Raw genomic sequence first — 19961 nt, 5'->3', positions numbered from 1 at the left:
TTATTGTACAAAGCTGTTGTTTTAAGCTTCTGTCTAGAAGAGTTGTTACATGTTCCAGACATAAGTCTGGCAGTCAGGAAAAAAGAGTTAAAAATAATAATAAAAAAAAAGCACTGTGAGCCAAGTTACCAGGAATTACCAGGTAGAAGAGTTAGTTTCTTCATGGGGAATGCGATTTGTTACATTTTCCTTTAAGGAAAAAAAACAAAAGCAAAAAGATGCACAGAAAGGAGGCAGTCGGTGAGCCACGCTGTGCACCATCCCCAGCCCTCGGTGTGAGAGCAGGGCAATCTGGGCTGAGCACAATGGATCTGTCATGACAAGGGGCAGTCCTGCAGTGCTGAGCACAGACTGCCTCAGGTTGCTGAGGTCTCCATCTGAACGAGAGGCAACACGTTTGGCTCAGGCTGTTTGGGAATCAGGTAATGAAATGAAAGCCTTAACTCCCCCCTCCTGCCCCCAGCACCTCTCCTAACTTCCACTTTGGCCTTATCTAACCAGGACTATCCTTCTGATACGAGGGGGCTGAAATCAGCTCCCACCAATTGTAAATGCCTCTGGATTTTCCTGTGCAAAGCCACTGTCTCCCTGTAGATACCAAGTGCCATTCCTGGACAACTCCTGTTCCTCACAGTGCTCTCAGCACCCGAGCCTGCCATCTCCAGCTCCCCGTGCTGTACCACGTGCTGAGCACCCCATTGGGAACAAAATTTATCAGCACCTTCCAAACCAGCTCCTAGAAGTGCACATCCATATACCAAGATGGGTGCTACAAATGGCCTTCCCTCAGGAGAAGAATGTCTCTAATGAAAGCAAGGCACACAGCAGAAAACTTCCCCCAGCATCCCAGCCTTGCCCAGCCACACTTGTCCCAGGACGGCTGCAGGCTGTGCAGCCGGGTGCCCAGGGCTGTCGTGCAGAGCAGGGTCAATGCTGTGCCCCAAGGGGCTGCGTGCCGGGGTAGGGACTCTGCCGCCTGCCAGGCTCAGCACTCAGCCTGCCCAGGGAGCTGCCCAGGGGCAAAGAGCTCACAGCTACACTGCACCAAAGGGGAATTTCCACAAGGAAGACCAATACTGGGATTTTCTGCTGTGTTTCCTATTTTCTGCTTCCAGGGGAGTTTAAAGATGTAAAGTGAGAAACAGAACATCATATACCATGTTTGAGCACACAGCTGAGAGTCCTAAAATGCTTTCAGTCTCTTTTGTTCTTATGAGCATGTATTTTCCTTGCTGAACCAATTGAGTTTCTCTTATGTTCCCTTTCTCACTTGCAAACATGAGCATGCACCTACACAATGCCTGCTAACAGGATGGGTTCTGATCAACGGATACGAATGCGTTGCGTCCGAGCTGGTGTCTGTATGTTGAAACAGGAAAAAGATGAGGAAACACTTTCCAGGTGAAAAGTCTGCAGGCATGAGAGATATGATCAGGGAAAGAGAGAAAAGTAATAGCTTAATCTTTTGAGAATAAGAATTTCCCGGAAGAAAACATATAACTGCCTTTATCGTGGACACCTTCTGCAGAGCAAGCCCCCACCCAGAAACAGCCCTCACAGCTGTTAGATCCTCTGCAGCCAGAGCTCCTTCAGAGTATAGGAACATCTACTCAGGCATGTGTCCGTCACCCTCTGCAGTACCTGCAGATGTGGGCAATGCAGTCTGTGAAGCTGGAAAAGTGTTGGCTTTCCCTTAGTGAGAGTTATGATGCATCTCCCTGAGGCCCTTCGGAGCTGTGATCTGACCTTCAGGATGCAAATCTTTCCCATAGCCTTTAAGAACAAAGTCGAGGGAAGAAGCAGAGTGATGCTATATGCATGGAAATGCTGTGGGGTTGGTGAAATGGATGTTAGGTGTCTGTTTTAAGAAGCGCAGTGATGAGGTCTTGCTCACGTCCCTTGAGAAAGGGTGGGTGTTGTGTGATGAGCAGTCGGTTCCTCTTCTCTCAGCAGGGTCTGGCTTCTTTGGAAGGTAACTTGTGAATGCACTTGCCTTCCATCTCCAATCTGTGCTATTTCACAGCAACTGGAAACAGGCCCACGAGCTCCCCTTATCCTGCACTAAGCAGCAGTGAATCTCTTTGCCTCCCAGGTCTCAATCACAGCCGTTCACAATGAGTGCAGCAGAAGTGCTCAGGATTTCTGACTTCACTGAACACCCTTTGGGCATCATGAGTAGGATGAAACCATAGGAGAAAAAGCATCCCTAAGACTTTTCTTGTGTCAGTTGTACAGACGCCTACAGGTACTTTTGCATTAGAAGTGATTTCAACTGACAAATTCTAAAAGAAAATCTGTGACCACAGCACCAACACATTCCTCACAGGGACGTGGTTGTTTCCTTGAGAGAAGAAAGGCAGAGGCCTTCATGGCAAACTCAATGTCATGAACTGTAGCTTACATCACTGACCTCAACAAACATTTCACCCTTGGAAAGACCTGTCTCTAACTTTCATACTCCTTGGACAGGTCCTCATGCCCACAGGTCCTGATACCCAGAAGTGCCAAATGCCCAACAGCAGCTCCATCAGCGAGTTCCTCCTGCTGGCGTTGGCAGACACGCGGCAGCTGCAGCTCCTGCACTTCTGGCTCTTCCTGGGCATCTACCTGGCTTCCCTCCTGGGCAACGACCTCATCAGCACAGCCGTAGCCTGCGACCTGCACCTGCACACACCCATGTACTTCTTCCTCCTCAACCTCGCCCTCCTCGACCTGGGCTGCATCTCCACCACTGTCCCCAAAGCCATGGCCAATGCCCTCTGGGACACCAGGGCCATCTCCTACACAGGTCTTTTTCTTTCCCTTCTTCATGACAGCAGAGTATTTCCTTCTCACAGTCACGGCCTATGACCAACTTTGTTGCCATCTGCAAGCCCCTGCACTACGGGACCCTCCTGGGCAGCAGAGCTTGTGTCACCATGGCTGCAGCTGCCTGGGGCACTGCTGTTCTCTATGCTCTACTGCACACTGCCAATACATTTCCTATACCACTGTGGCAGGACAATGCTGTGGACCAGTTCTTCTGTGAAATCGCCCAGATCCTTAGGCTCTCATGCTCACAATCATACTGCCTCAGGGAAATGGAAATTATTTATTTTAGCATTATTAATGTATATTTAGTTTTCATTGTGCTGTTTTACGGGCATATCTTCAGGTCTGTGCTGAGGATGCCCTCTGAGCAAGGCTGGCACAAAACCTTATCCACGTGCCTCCCCCACCTGGCTGTGGTCTCTCTCTTTGTCTGCACTGGCTCGTTTGCCTACCTGAAGCCCCCTTCTCTCTCTTCTCCATCCCTGGACCTACTGGTATCATTTCCGTACTCAGTGGTGCCTCCAGCAGCGAATCCTCTCATCTACAGCCTGAGGAACCAGAAGCTCAAGAATGCAGTGTGTACTTGTTCAACTTCCAAAAAATGCACGTCAGCCTAACAGGAGCCCCAAGGTAATTCAGAAATCATTTGGATAATCCCTCGTTATTATTTGCCTTCATTATTGTTTCCACTGGCATGACTGATTTAAAAAGTTTTCTTCTTGGCCTGCCACATTTCTGTCATGCTTTGACACACTTATCTCATGTACCTATAGATCAAGGCTCTCATACATAAATTGTATTTATGAACATAAATACAATAAAGACGCCAGCAGAAATACATGTCTCCATTCCCATGTTTTCCCATCTTCTCTGAAACTGGGAGAGCAACTCACGTATGCAGGAGTAGTTCAGGGGCCAAGAGCCCATCTGCACCACAGAGCACCGGCCTCAGTGCTCATGGGGGGCTGCCCCTCACTGCCCAGTGGGCCTGTCCTCTCATCAGTGTTTGAAACGGGGTTGCTGCTTCCCAGGTCCAATGGTCACAGACAGCAGCAGGACACGGTCTTGCAGTGCTGCTCTCTTTGCACTTCCACTCTTCCCTTTTTGTCTATGCCCTTGGGGACATGGGCAGACCACGAAGGTGGCTCTGGACATTTGTCACCCCCAGCCTCTGGCATTGTCCATTTCCAGCACTGACTGCATGTTTATGGCAGAGCTTTTCCCAAGCTCCTGAAGTACACCAATGACATTGCTGTGTGGGGGAGATACAGCAGAGGAAGTTTTTGAGAAAGGAGAGCAAGTAATCCAAATTCTTCTGGGTGTAGGTTTCATTATTAAGCAAAGCAAATGAAAGGGCCTGCACAGGAAATTCAGTTCCTAGGAATAAAGTGGCAAGATGGATGTCATTACGTCCCAGTAGATGTGATTAACAACATTACTGCCATGTCTCCACCCACTAGTAAAGAAGAAACTCAATCTTTTCTGGGCATAGTGGACTTTTGGAAAATGCACATTCCTGTCTGTAGCCTCATTGTAAACCCCCTTTATCAGGTAACAGAAGAAATACCATTTTGTGTGGGGGTCCTGAGCAGCAGCAGGCCTTTGAGCAAAATAAGCAGGAGATTGCTCAAGCTCTGGTCCTGGGGCCAGTGCAGATGGGACAGGATGTTAAGAATATCCTCTACACTGCTGCTGGAAAGGAAGGTCCCACTTGGAGTTTGTGGCAAAGAGCCTCTGGAAAGACCTGAGGCTGACCCCTTGGGTTCTGGAGTTCAGCATACAGGGGGTCTGAGGAGTGCTACACTCCAACTGATAAGAAGATCTTAGCTGTGTACGAGGGGGTTCGAGCTGCTTCCGAAGTAATCAGCACTGAAATACAGCTCCTTCTGGCACCTTGACTGCCAGTGCTGAGCTGGATGTTCAAAGGAACAGCTCCCTCTACCCATCATGCTACTGATGCCACTTGGAGAAAGTGGATTGCGCTGATTGCACATCGAGTTCGGATGGGGAACCTCAGTCCTCCAGGAATCCTGGAGGTGATCATGGACTGGCCTGAAGGTAAAAAGTTTGGAACAACACCAGCAGATGTATCATGTGCTTAAGAGACCCCCACCATACAATGAACTACCACACAATGAAAAGAGATACGCCTTGTTCACTGACGGATTGTGTCATATTGTGGGGAAGCACTGCAAATGGAAGGCTGCTGTGTGGAGCCCCAGATGATGATGAGTTGCAGAGGCCACTGAAGGAGGAGAATCAAGTCAATTTGCAGAGGTAAAGGCTGTCCAACTGCCCTTACATGCGGCTTAATGGGAGAGGTGGCCAATGTTGTATCTTTATACTGACTTATGGATGGTGGCAAATGCTTTATGGGGGTGGTTGCAGCAGTGGGAACACAACAACTGGCAATGGAAGGGTAAACCTATTTGGGCTGCTGAACTGTGGAGAGACATTGGTGCCCAAACAAAAAATATGGTTGTAAAGGTGCATCACGTAAATGCTCAAGTGCCCAAGTGTCGGGCTACAGAAAAACAACGAAATAACCATCAGGTTCCTCCTCAAATCACTGTCCTTTTTCTTTAAACCTATCTGTTATCTGAATACCCTTCTCCTTCCTCCTCCCAGCCCCCAGAGCACAGAGTTGTGCTTGGGCAGCCACGTGGCCACTGACAGTGCAGATTTTTATTTCTTCCTTCCCTTTCTCCCTCTTTTTTTCCTTGTGTCCCTATCATGGATAACACCATGACATGTGTGCACACTCATGGCTATGTGCAAAACTGGAGCTGTGTTTGCGTCTTCTTGCACATGGGTGTGCAAAGAGATTGGTTTGCACAGAGTTGTGCAAACACACATGTTCACGTGTGTGTGAACATGTGTGCAATGAAATCTTTTGCACATGACTATGGTTATGCACATAGTTGCATGAACATGAATGGTGTGTGTAATCAGTTGTCCAAACGTGCATGTGTATGTGTGAATGCACAGGTATGTGAGTAGAGAAGCCTTTGCACATGTATGTACGCTTCTGCACATATGTTGATGTACAGATGCGTGTGAAATGGTGTGATTTGAACCCTCAGTAAGTTTGCAGATGACACCAAGTTGGGAGGATGTGTCAAACTGCCTGAGGGTAGGGAGGCCCTTCAGAGGGATTTGGATAGGCTGAACAGCTGGGCTGAGCTCAATGGGATGAGGTTCAATAAGACCAAGTGCCGGGTCCTGCACTTTGGCCACAATAACCCCATGCAATGCTATAGGCTTGGGGCAGAATGGCTTGAAGAATGTAGAGAGGAAAAGGACCTGGGGGTGTTGGTTGATGCTTGGCTCAACATGAGCCGGCAGTGTGCTCAAGTGGCCAAGAAGGCTAATGGCATGCTGGCCTGTAATAGGAATAGTGTAGCCAGCAGGAGCAGGGAGGTGATCAACCCCCTGTACTCAGCTCTGGTACGGCCGCACCTCGAGTACTGTGTTCAGTTTTGGGCCCCTCACTACAAGAAGGACATTGAGGCCCTGGAGCGTGTTCAGAGAAGGGCAACAAAACTGGTGAGGGGTCTGGAGCACAAGTCTTATGAGGAGCGGCTGAGGGAGCTGGGATTGTTTAGTCTGGAGAAGAGGAGGCTCAGAGGAGAGCTTATTGCACTCTACCACTTTCTGAAAGGGGGGTTGTGGTGAGGAGTCGGTGGGCCTCTTCTCCCTGATAAATAACGACAGGAGAAGAGGGAATGGCCACAAGTTGCGCCGGGGAAGATTTAGATTAGACCTGAGGAAACATTTTTTTTCTGAAAGAGTGGTCAGGCACTGGAATGGCCTGCCTAGGGAGGTGGTTGAGGCACCATCCCTAGCGCTGTTCAAGAAGCATTTAGATGAGGTGCTAAAGGATTTGATTTAGTAGTTGGGTAGAGATAGTGATAGGAGGATGGTTGGACTAGATGATCTTGTAGGTCCTTTCCAACCTTATGAACTTATGATTTCAAAAAATGCACATGAACATGTGCAAGGATGGAATTGCACACATCTTCATGTAAATGGGGCATGCAAGGAGGTGTTTGCAAGTGAGAGTGCAGAGGTGGTGGGGTGGCCCCTGTGGGTATGTGCCTGAATGTGCGTGCATAAGGATGTAGTGACGCCATGATTTTCAAGTCATTGCTTCCTAGGGGCTAATTAAATAAAATACTTGAACAAAATTTCACACAGAGATTGCTGGCAAAGGTAAGTAATAATTGAAACGAGAGAGAAAGGCTCTGACCTTGCTGCTTGCTGTGCTGCTGGTACCCAGAAGGGCACAGGCATTTGGGATGGCTGCATGACTGAGGGGCCTCTTCTGAGTGCTTTCCAGCACCTTCAGGTTTATCTTGAAAGATGGTTCCGTTCCCATTTCTTCCCAGTGCTGCTCACTCCTTTAGGCAGTGACTCCTTTTCCACAGTGAAAGCACAGCTAACTGGTGATAAAGCTTTACCCAAGGGGTGCACACCATCCCACTCCTCTGCCTGGTTGCAGTTGTATTTCATCTGCCTTTTCTTCAGGTCAAAGCAGAATGAGTTTGTCTGCTTCAGCAGAACAGCTGCCTTCATGGAGGTGCAGATGCAGTCCATAGATGAAATATGCTTTTGCTATCAAGGAGACAACAGATTTCCATGGTTATATGGGAATAGGGTAAATACGGCAACTATCATCTTCCTGAGAGAGCCACGTATGTTCTACAAGAACATACATCTGAATGCTTAACTGCTACCATTAGGTCCTAGGACTGAAAAGCCACGTAGAACAACTTAAATCTCTTCCCCTTCTCCCTTTTTTCTTTTTAAAATCACTACTCATGTTACCTGAGTAAATGAGAAGAGCATGAGCTCTTATTATTCCTCAGTTTGTTGCATCAGCTTTGATTATCTGACTAATTCCAACTAACTGATTAACTTCCAAGGAAGTTTGCACAGTCAGTGCAGTTATTACAACCTGCGGAGTTGTGGGGTAAATAACTCCCAAGGATGGTACTTCACAAAGAAATAGCATAGACGACGGTATATTTTGAGTTGTTCTATATAGAGAGTATACAAATAATACAAAAGAGAAGATGGCTCACCATCAGGATGTCAAGGCTCACACAGGACTCCATGTGGGAGGAATCTCCAAGAAGAAATCCAACCCTAGTGGTGGTCAGCACTTAAATGGGGTTTGGGAGAGGTGGAGCCAGGCTCCACCCCTTCCAATCACACAGGTATATCACCTTCACCTGTGGCTCCATGGCTGACTTGGTGCTCACCTCAGGTGACCAATCAGTGATTCAGGCCGTGATTCAGCAGTTCCCATACATCAAGAAAGTGAACTATTTTGTAAATGTTTTGTATTTTTAGTTTAGATCAGGTGGAAAAAGCATTTGCACAGCTCTGACAGCAGCTGAAATCGCTTTGGGTGAAACATTTTATCTAAGCCATTTTCATTCATTTTTCTATATAAGCACTCCCTTGACTGCATAAAGCTTTTATGTTTAATAACTTGTAAATTTGCCGAGTCAAATTAAGCTGATAGACTTTTATTAGTGATACTGAATAAAATAAAAAATACCTCGACAGTTTTCCATAGTTTCAATTTTTTCTCTGTACCCCTAAATCTTGAAAGATGATGGCCATTTGCTAATCCAGGATCTGCATGTGAATCTAGTGGGTCACAAAGGGAATCGTGTGGGGAATGTAGGTTATGCTAAGATGAAAACAGCAAAGATTTTAATAAAACACTGTAGCTTGGGCCAACCTACATTGTGGTTTGTTCTCCGTTTGGTTGAAATGTTAATCATCCTACTTTATATAACAGCTAACCCTTTTAAAGAAGAACTCTTATTCTTATTCTCAGCCAAACTTTATAAACTATATAGACATGAATTTACCTTTCAGGTATTGATGTGATTTCTTTTATTCTTCCTAATCTTATGCTGATGAAATTATTGCAGAATTCCTCATCTCCTTTTGTCTACTGTCTATTCATGCTCTTGGGGCTTTAATCAAAACTTCACTCCCTGTTACTGTGAGTCGACAGCAGGGATAAATGGGTGGAGGGATTGGCCTTACTGATTCCTTTGCAAATGTAGCATTTCTGGCAAAGAACCCAGGAAAGAATTCCTGAAAGGTAAAAACAGAATTTCCAGGAATTAATGCATATCTTTTGACTGAGCACAAAAGTTCATCTTTAAATAGTAGAAATAGCTGCCATATTGGGGTGGGTATTGAAACCGAATAAACCTGTGGGTTGTCTTGCTGCTCCTAAAGTAGTGTACCAGTGAAGTTTGGGAAATACTTTCCTTAGAAAGTGCCAGCATCAGAACGTGTGATGATAAGATGTGACTTTTTATTTATTTATTAATTAGAGGAATGATTGTAGAGGAATGATAGGAAACTTGAGACCATGCAAGCTGCTAAATATTTTAGGAGCCTGGTTGAGATAGTACTTGAACATATGGGCAGTCATTTATGATGCAAATTTGTATCTGGCTGCTGCTTCCTCCTTTCCAGGTGGCCAAAGTTGACTACCAGACACGGTTGTTGTTTTTTTTTTTTTTTTTCCTCCTGGTGTGAGCGTGATCAAACAGCAAGATTTAGTATAGCAAAAAACAAAGCAAGAAAAAAAAAAGCATGAAACTTGAGTAAAAGGGAGTATAGAAATTATTTAATGAAGCTTTTTTAGTTTAATATTCTTGAAGTCTTAGATGCTAGGTGTGAATGTCTGATTGAATGAGTAATTAATGTAAGTAATTCTCAAGCTGGAGCACCATTAGGCTTTTTGTCTATCACAAAGTAAGACCGTCTGTGCTTTTCTGTATGAACACCATGTCTTGTCCTTTTGCAGTAGTAGTTTCAGTAGGATGGTGGACACCTAAATTCTGTAAGCATTATGGGAAGGTAAAACAGTAGCTGATGTGTTTTGAAATACTACTGCTGAATTGATGGGCTGATGCTCGACTTAATTGAAGAGATCTAACATTTAGAAGGTTCTGGGGCTGGCTGCTGGCTTTGAAGTAGAGGTTTGGATTCTCTGTACTTGTCAGTCTTCAGCCAGTCTGGGCTATGTGCACACCTCCACCAGCGTCCTCTTAACTTTTGCTTCTTTTATACACTATGGTACACCTGGTAGCACGTGCCGATTTGACTTGATTGAACTTGTACACAGACATAATTATTTTAGAATAGTAATTGCTTGGGCTATGTTCTCAGGCAGTTGGTTTGATTTTTGGATGGTCATCTGTGCAGCTGGACTCAGATTCTCGTGGATCCCTTCCAATGCAGTATAATCTAATTCTATAATGTTTTTTCTTTCCTCTTTTAAGCCTTGCAATATGTATTGAATAGCAAGAGATGACTGGTGTGGGATTAATGCATGTTCACAAAGCTTTCTGTCAAGTTGTGAAAGACTCCAGAACACAAAGTAGAAATACTCAGATACTTGAGCTTTCAAAACTTTCACCATTCTGTACTTGTTCTTCTTTAATACATACTGGTTTCTGAACTCATTAATTGAATTCCCATGTTCTGCTGTGAGTTTATAATATCATTGTGAAGACGGGATTAGAAGTTAAGTTTCACTGCGAGTTTATTGATGGAAATACAATAGTAAATGTCAATGAAAATACATTTTTGAAGAAGGAGATTTGAAGGGTTATGATTATTTTCCTAATGTTGTGGTTTTGTGGTTTTGATGCCGGTATTCCACATCAGAGCATCATGCAGCAGTGAAGGAGTTAATGCTGGGGGAGCAGCAGAGAGGAGGGGCGGAGCTCCGCACCGGATGCCAGGCGGCGCTCGGTCTGGGCGCGTTGCTCTGGGCTGCCGTGGAGGTTCAGCACGTGTGCTTCCCCTGCGGGTCCTCCTTAGCGTAAGCTCACAGCTTTTGGTTTGGAAATTGTTATCTCTCTTTCAATTGTTCAATTTTATTAGATTTAGTAAAGTTACCGTTCCTTCTCAGATCGTGCAGTTGTTTTCTTGTAGACCCATCTCTTCCCGCCGTTTCCCCCTCCCCCTCCCGGAGCGCGGCTCTGCTCGGGCGGCCGCACGGCCACTGACGCAGTTTCTTTTTTTCTCTCCCCTCTCCCTTCTCAGTTTTCCTTTGGGTCACTGTCACGGACAACACCGTGACAATTATTGGTGGAGAATGCGGGCAGTGCAGTATTGGCACTCCATTGTAAATCTGGTGCAGAGTGGGCTAAGGTTTTTCATGTACCTTATAGCATGCTGGCGTCTTTTTAAGCTCCTCGCGTTCAGCACCGGAGTAATGTGGATATACAGCTACTTTAGTGTGCTGAGGGGGTTACATGCCTCCTACCTAAACACCCTGGCTAATGTGACAGATTATGCGGCATTTGGAATGGTTTCCAGTTACTCTTTTCAGGTCTTTACCTATATTCAGGATGTCAGCCTGGCAGTTGTGGCAGCTGTGTTATCTATTTTTCTGAATGCTCTCTTGGTAATTTACATCATGTGGAGGAAGCCTTCCTCAAAACCAGAGAATGTTGAATGGCAGGGAAAGTGGAAAAAATTAGGAAAGAAATTAGAAGCGTGGGGACCCCCGGTGTTATGCAATTTTGATCTTGAGCACCTGTGGGATCCTGAGAAATTCAGTGAGTGTTTAGGTAAGGAGTCATGGGACTCAGGACGATCTGAGAAGGAATGTATTGTTTGGGGTCTGGCTTGTGCTTATCGAGCTATAATTGATATTCTGGAGAGAAATGGTTTTCAAACCAAGGTCCAAAGCAAAAATGAAAACCTCCAAGTTAGACCTGACCAATCACAGGAAGCACCGGTATCAGTGTCGGTTGCCCCTGTGGAAGGCCAGAAATGGACACGGCCGTCCTCGCGCCTAGAACGGAAAGAAGAAGCAGAGAAAAAAAAGGAAGATCCAGGCGAGGGGCCCTCCTCAGCACCACCACCACCACCACCACCACCTAAAAAGGCCACTAAGAAAAGTGAGAGACATGGAGAAGACAGCGATGATGATGGAGTCACTGTTACCACTACTCGTCGGCCCCTAAAGATGACTGAAATACAAGGTTCAAGAAAGGAGTTTGTACGGCGCTCGGGTGAATCTATTGTCACCTGGTTGCTGCGGTGTTGGGACAGCGGTGCCAGCAGCGTGTCCCTAGATGGCAGCGAAGCCCGCCAACTGGCAAGCATTGCCCGAGACCCAGCTATCGACAGAGGAATTGGCAGATGTCTGAATGGAGTCGCTACCCTCTGGGAACGAGTACTAGTGGCTGTAAAGGATAGATACCCTTACAAAGATGATCTGGAGCCTAAGGTGGAAAGATGGAACACCGTGGAGAAAGGCATCCAATTTTTGAGAGAAACAGCCGTAGTAGAGATGCTGTATGATCCCAATTTCGTCCCTAACAATCCACACCAGGACCGTGATCCTGATAGAGTAAGGTGCACACCTGATGTATATCGCAAGCTCTCAAAAACAGCACCAGAGAGGTACGCAGGTACACTGGTAGCAATGTTCCATAGATTCGAGGGTCAAGACAGGAGACTCCCAGTTTATGAATTGACTATTACACTCCAAAACTTTGAACAACAGTTTCCACCATCACGTGCTTCCATTGCAGCTATAGTAGCAGAAGAAGTAGGTGAGATAAAGAAAACTATAATGGACGAACTGTCATTACTGATGAATAGGGATGAACCTGTGTCAGTATTGGAAACACCTGATGAAGACGAGCATGACGCAAAGGATCTGATGAAGCAATTTATCAAACTGTTGAAAGTCTCGGCCACCAAAGGCAACCGCCTCTCTGCACGAGCAAATGACAGCAGTAACATCATGTCACGTGTGGCCATGTGGAGCTTCTTACGAGAAAACGGAGAGGACATGAGGAAGTGGCATAAAAAACCCACTCCTGCACTGCGAGCACGGGTGAGAGAACTACAGCAGAGATCAGCCACCAATGAAATTGCTCCCGTCACTGCAGGTAACCAATAGAGGGGCCCTGCCCTCAGCCAGGGGAGGGAAAGGGATAACAGAGTGTATTGGACTGTGTGGATTAGATGGCCTGGCACATTAGAGCCACAAAGATATAAGGCACTGGTGGACACTGGTGCACAGTGCACTCTGATGCCCTCGAGTTATAAAGGGACAGAGTTGATTCATATTTCTGGAGTGACTGGGGGTTCTCAGGAACTGTCTGTGTTGGAGGCAGAAATAAGCCTCACCGGTAAAACCTGGCAGAAGCATCCCATAGTGACTGGACAGGGGGCTCCATGCATACTCGGTATTGACTATCTCAGAAGGGGACATTTCAAGGATCCCAAGGGGTACCGATGGGCTTTTGGAATAGCTGCTGTAGATGCAGACAACATTCAGCAGCTGTCTGTTTTACCTGGCCTGTCAGAAGATCCGTCTGTTGTGGGGGTACTGAAAGTGAAAGAGCAGCAGGTACCTATCGCTACAAAAACAGCGCACAGACGGCAGTACCGCACCAACAGGGATTCCTTGCTCCCCATTCATAACTTGATCCGTCAGCTAGAGAGCCAGGGAGTGATCAGCAAGACTCACTCACCTTTTAACAGCCCCATATGGCCGGTGCGTAAAGCCAGTGGAGAATGGAGGCTGACGGTAGATTACCGTGGCCTGAATGAAGTCACACCCCCACTGAGTGCTGCTGTGTCAGATATGTTGGAGCTGCAGTATGAACTGGAGTCAAAAGCAGCCAAGTGGTATGCCACTATTGACATTGCCAATGCATTCTTTTCTATTCCTTTGGCCACAGAGTGCAGACCGCAGTTTGCTTTCACCTGGAGGGGCATTCAGTACACCTGGAACCGTTTGCCCCAGGGGTGGAAACATAGCCCAACCATCTGCCATGGGCTGATTCAAACCACACTGGAACAGGGTGGGGCACCTGAGCACCTCCAGTATATTGATGACATTGTTGTGTGGGGTGATACAGCAGAGGAAGTTTTTAAAAAAGGAGAGCGAATAATCCAAATTCTTCTGGGTGCTGGTTTTGCTATTAAACGGAACAAAGTGAAGGGACCTGCCCAAGAAATTCAGTTCCTGGGAGTAAAATGGCAAGATGGACGTCGTCACATTCCAGGAGATGAGATTGACAAAATCACCAGTATGTCACCACCCACTAGCAAGAAAGAGACACAGTCTTTTCTGGGTGTAGTAGGTTTTTGGAGGATGCACATCCCAAACTACAGCCTCATAGTAAGCCCCCTCTATCAAGTGACTCGGAAAAAGAATAATTTTGCATGGGGTCCTGAACAGCAGCAGGCCTTTGAGCAAATCAAGCAGGAGATAGCCCGTGCTGTGGCCCTGGGGCCAGTTCGGTTGGGACAGGATGTGAAAAACATCCTCTACACTGCTGCTGGAGAGAAAGGTCCCACTTGGAGTCTGTGGCAAAGAGCCTCTGGGGAGACCCGAGGCCGACCCCTTGGATTTTGGAGCAGAGCGTACAGGGGTTCAGAGGAGTGCTACACTCCAACTGAGAAGGAGATTTTGGCCGCATACGAGGGGGTTCGGGCTGCCTCTGAAGTAATTGGTACTGAGACACAGCTCCTCCTGGCACCTCGACTGCCAGTGCTGAATTGGATGTTCAAAGGAAAGGTTTCCCCCACCCATCATGCTACCGATGCCACCTGGAGTAAGTGGATTGCACTGATTACACAGCGAGCTCGGATGGGGAACCTCAACCGTCCAGGAATCCTGGAGGTGATCATGGACTGGCCTGAAGGCAAGAAACTTGGAACATCCCCATCAGAGGAGATACCACGTGCTAAAGAGGCCCCACCATATAACGAACTACTAGAGAATGAAAAGACGTATGCCCTCTTCACTGATGGATCGTGTCGTATTGTTGGGAAGCATCGCAGATGGAAGGCTGCTGTGTGGAGCCCCACACGACGAGTTGCAGAGGCCACCGAAGGAGAAGGAGAGTCAAGCCAATTTGCGGAGGTAAAGGCTGTCCAGCTGGCCTTAGATGTGGCTGAACGGGAGAGGTGGCCCATGCTATATCTTTATACTGACTCTTGGATGGTGGCAAATGCTTTATGGAGGTGGTTGCAGCAGTGGGAACAGGACAACTGGCAGTGGAAGGGTAAACCTATTTGGGCTGCTGAACTGTGGAAAGACATTGCTGCCCGAACAAAAAGGTTGGGTGTAAAGGTGCGCCACGTAGATGCTCATGTGCCCAAGAATCGAGCTACTGAAGAGCAGAGAAATAACCATCAGGTAGATCGAGCTGCCAGAATTGAGGTGTCTCAGATCGATTTGGACTGGCAGAACAAAGGAGAGCTATTTTTGGCTCGGTGGGCCCATGAGACCTCAGGCCATCAAGGAAGGGATGCGACCTATAAGTGGGCTAGAGACCGAGGGGTGGACTTAACTATGGATGCCGTTGCACAGGTTATCCATGACTGTGACACATGTGCCATAATTAAACAGGCCAAGAGGATGAAACCCCTCTGGCAGGAAGGGCGATGGCAAAAGTATAAATATGGGGAGGCGTGGCAGGTTGATTATATCACCTTGCCACGAACTCGCGATGGTAAGTGTTACGTGCTCACCATGGTGGAGGCGACCACTGGGTGGCTTGAGACATACGCAGTACCCCATGCTACCGCCCGAAACACCATCTTAGGGCTCGAGAGACAAGTCCTATGGCGACATGGCACTCCAGAGAGAATTGAGTCCGATAATGGGACTCATTTCAAAAATTCTCTTGTGGATATCTGGGCCAAAGAACACGGCATTGAATGGATCTACCATATCCCCTACCATGCACCAGCTGCTGGTAAGATCGAGCGCTACAACGGGTTGTTAAAAACCACGTTGAGAGCAATGGGTGGTGGGACATTCAAGCACTGGGAGAAGCATCTGGCAGAAGCCACCTGGCTGGTCAACACTAGGGGATCAGTCAACCGAGAGGGTCCTACACAGTCCAGCTCCCTACAGACCATAGAGGGAGATAAGGTCCCTGTGGTACATGTGAGGAGCATGTTGGGAAAAGCGGTGTGGGTCCTTCCAGCCTCTGGAAAGGGCAAACCACTCCGTGGAACCGTTTTTGCGCAGGGACCTGGGTGCACCTGGTGGGTAATGGATAAAAATGGGGACGTCCAGTGTGTCCCACAAGGGAATTTGATGCTGGGGGAATGCAGTCTGTAATTACGTGTGTATGTATGTATATATATATATATATGTTTCTATGTAACTCAAGTTATTACTGTTTGGTTATGTATAGATGTGTGTTAAGCATGATGTGATGATGTGGAATAAGGGGTGGAATGTTGTGGTTTTGTGGTTTTGATGCCGGTATTCCACATCAGAGCATCATGCAGCAGTGAAGGAGTTAATGCTGGGGGAGCAGCAGAGAGGAGGGGCGGAGCTCCGCACCGGATGCCAGGCGGCGCTCGGTCTGGGCGCGTGGCTCTGGGCTGCCGTGGAGGTTCAGCACGTGTGCTTCCCCTGCGGGTCCTCCTTAGCGTAAGCTCACAGCTTTTGGTTTGGAAATTGTTATCTCTCTTTCAATTGTTCAATTTTATTAGATTTAGTAAAGTTACCGTTCCTTCTCAGATCGTGCCGTTGTTTTCTTGTAGACCCATCTCTTCCCGCCGTTTCCCCCTCCCCCTCCCGGAGCGCGGCTCTGCTCGGGCGGCCGCGCGGCCACTGACGCAGTTTCTTTTTTTCTCTCCCCTCTCCCTTCTCAGTTTTCCTTTGGGTCACTGTCACGGACAACACCGTGACACCTTACCTCTACTCTAAACAGGTGGCAAACGTAGCCTAGCTCTTGAAAAGGTTTCCGTGCGTCGCCTGCACGTCGTCGTGGGGGGGGGGTTGTTGTGGGGGCGGGACCGGCCCCTGGCCGCGTTCCCTTTCCCCCACCACCAGCACCCCGGCCGCAGAGCCGGGCGGAGGTTTAAAGACTCGGGCTGCCCGCGTCGCGATCCGCGAGAGCGCGGGGCCGGGGTGCGGTCGGCCGGCCGGCGGGTAAGGGCGCGTGGGGTGAGAGGAGACGTGGTGGCGCGCCTCCCCCCCGGCCTCTCCTCGCCGTAGATGTGTTACCCCGTCCTCCCCCCCCCTCCGCGGCCTCAGTCTCGGGCGGAGAGACTCCGCACGTTCAGGGCCACGCCGCCGCTTCGCCCCCGGGCCCCGTCGCGAGGCCGCGTCCCGTCCTTCGTCGCCGCCGCCTCCCTCCGCGCTTTCGCCCTCGGTCTCGCCGGCGTGGGGCGTCCCGCATCCCGCCTCCGGGCGCGCCCCCTTCCTTGGGGTTCGTCTCCCACTGCAGCCTCAGATCTCGCGCCGCGCGGCGCGAAGGGGGAGGTCGGGCGGCTCAACCGGCGGGGTGCACCGCTTCCTTCCCTCCGGCACAGCTGGGAGTAGACCTGGCGGGCCGAGCTTCCTGGCGGCCTTTTCCGCCCCGAGCCAGGGGGTTGACCTGGCCGACTTTTTTTTCTTTCCCTTCCCCTCCCCTTTCAATTCCCTTTCTCCTTTCCTTTTTCTTTTCGCCTTTTCTTTCCTCTTTCCTTATCTACCTGTCTGTCTATCTACCATCTAATCTTCTCTTCCAGAGCCCCCGTCCCCCACTTGCGGCGTCTGCCACGAGAGCTGCCTGCCTGGCCGGCCGCGAGCTGTGGGCCGGCTCGCTTCCCCCTCCCGTCCCCAGGGCTGCAGCGTATTTTTTTTTTCCACCTAACATTTCATTATTTCTTTAACTTTTTTTGCGGCAACATTTATTTATTTATTTATTTATTTCCATGTATATATATAACTATATATATATTTTCAACATTCCAATTCTTATTTATTTACCTTTTGCTCTTTTAATTATTTTTTCATTCTCTCACGATTTTTTTAAAGTTTTTAAAAATTTTTAGGTATCATTTATTTTTTCCCTTTTCATAGTTATTTCAGAAAAAGAAAATTATTTTTGTATTTTTTTATTTCTGTACTTTACCTCAAAATATTTAACTTTCATAAGTATTCATTTCTTTAATTATTTACTTTTCATCCGTTTTTAATTGTATTTTTTAAATTTTTATTTTTAATTATCATTTTCTCAGTTCAAAATACATATATATTCAATTCTTTAATCAATTTTATTTAATTGTAGCTCCTTTTAATTATTTTTTCATAATTTAGTTCACAATTTATTTTTTCTCATTGTTCAATTTTTTAATTATTTACTTTTCCATTTCTAATTATTTATTTTTATGTATTTATTTCACGAAATAAAATATTTTAAATGGTTTTTATTTCGTGACTTTTTAAATTATATTTCTTTATTTTAATTTTTTTTGCAATAATTTTATTCCTTTTTAATTATATATTTTTCACAATTTATATGATTTTTTCCATTTTCAAATCTATTTTCACAAACTTTTGTAAAAGAAAACTTATGTATTTTCATATTTATTTTTTTCATTTTAAAAATTATTTATTTCGCAAAAAAAAATTTTTTTTCATGTTTTGTTTTTTTTTCACAAAAGTGTTTTTCATACTATTTTTTATTTTTCACCTGTCGAAAATATCTATTTCATACTTGTCTCTGGAAAGTAAATTTTTTTATTACAAAAATATAACATTGTTCGATATATATATATATATATATATGTGTATTTAACTATTTATGTAACTGCGATTGTGCCCCCTGCCCCCCATCCTTCTCCCCGCCCACCGCTGCAGCGCCTTCCACGAGGGCGGGCTGGCTGGCGGGCCGCGGGCAGACGGGTAGACCTGTCGGCCTGCTCGCTTCCCCCTCCCAGTCCCCTCTGCCCCGTGTTTTTTTTTTTTTCTTCATTTATTTATCCGTGATTGTTTTTATTTTTACTTCTTAATTATTTTTGTCCGGCCGAAGATTCCTTCTTCAGCGGGGTAGATGTGATGAGGCGGCCAGGCTGGGATCGGTGTCTCTCTCCATCTGCCTTCCTCCCTCCCGCCCTCCCTTAACACCCCCCCCCCCCTCCAACCTTACCTGCCACAGATCCACCCTGCCTGACATCTGTATCATGTTTTTACCAAACTTTTTATTACTTTTAAGTGTTTTGGTTTTTTTGGGGGGGAGGAGGAGTTGTTGTTTGTGGTGAAAGGTGTTTTTTTTTTTTTTAATTAAAATGAATAATTATTGAATTAATTATTGAATAATGAATGCTTTCTTTGGGTTTTTGTCTCAAGACAAAAATACGTTTTCATCTTTTTAATTTGTTTTCCTAGTATTTATTTTTTTGTTTTTTCAATTTCTGGCCGTTTTTTTTTTCAGTGGGAGGGAGTGGTTGGTCAGGAGGGCTACCTCTTTATTTTTATATAACTTGTATACGTATTTAGGTATGTACGTACGTTTGTATTGTGCACCTAAACCCCATTTCTTTTTTTTTTTTTTCTCCCAGTCACAACACTCCATCCAGACTCGGCAGCCAGCTTTCCCTGAACCTCCATCCCGGATCCGCCGGCCAATTGCTTTTGAATTTTTCCTCCCCCATATTCTTCCTCCCTCCTTTCCTTCCTTCCCTGAGATCAATCGTCTTGTCAGCTGCCCGTCCGTCCTTCCTTCTGCTCACCAGGACTTCGCTCACTTGAGCGAGCTGTGGGGTTTTTCCACCTTGTACCCTATCCCCCTCACCGTGGATGCACCCTGACCTGCTGTCCTTCCTTTGGGCTGCCCTTCCTTTGGTTGTTTTGGGGCTGTTGGTTAGGGTCAGAGTCGAGCACTCCGTGGCGGCTTGGAGATGGCGCTGCCGGGTGGCTTGCTGTGTCCGGCTAAGTGTGCCCGTCTCGGGCGAATCTCTCACGCTTCCCAAACGGCGGCGGCGAGAGATCACAGCGCATGTGTCTTAAAAACGCCGGCCACGTTTACGCAGCTACAGCCGTTCCGCACTTCCCGAACGGCGGCGGCAAGAGCTCGCTGCCCGTTGCATCTCGAAATGCCGGCCAGGTCTACCCAGCTAATACCATCTCGCGAGTCTCGAACGTTGGCGTCCAGTGCTCGATGCTGGTGCCGCTAGGGAACGCCGGACACGTCTTCCCAGCTACGGACGACCCGGTCTCTCGTTGCGAACGGCGGTGGCAGCAGACGGAGGTGGCAGCCGGGGCACCGAGCGATCTTCGGCCACGTCTACCCGGTTTCGACGGAGCTGAGCGTGCTAAGCGGAGGCGCTTAGAGGGCACCCCA

The 19961-nt window shown here is 47.2% G+C and overlaps 1 protein-coding gene across 1 annotated transcript; it reads left to right on the top strand.

Moving 5' to 3' along the window:
• The first annotated feature begins 2846 nt into the window (after positions 1-2846).
• On the top strand, positions 2847-3428 carry LOC136055884 (olfactory receptor 14C36-like). Its single transcript, XM_065747754.1, has one exon. It carries the CDS (start codon positions 2847-2849, stop codon positions 3426-3428), a length of 582 nt encoding a protein of 193 aa, XP_065603826.1.
• Positions 3429-19961: the final 16533 nt, after the last annotated feature.

The sequence above is a fragment of the Cyrtonyx montezumae genome, unplaced genomic scaffold, assembly GCF_038088225.1.
Source record: "Cyrtonyx montezumae isolate F1298 unplaced genomic scaffold, pur_monq_1.0 scaffold_49, whole genome shotgun sequence".
NCBI classification, from domain to species: Eukaryota; Metazoa; Chordata; class Aves; order Galliformes; family Odontophoridae; genus Cyrtonyx; species Cyrtonyx montezumae.
The sequence above is the reverse complement of the archived record's forward strand: the minus strand, read 5'-3'. Positions and strand labels throughout refer to the sequence as shown.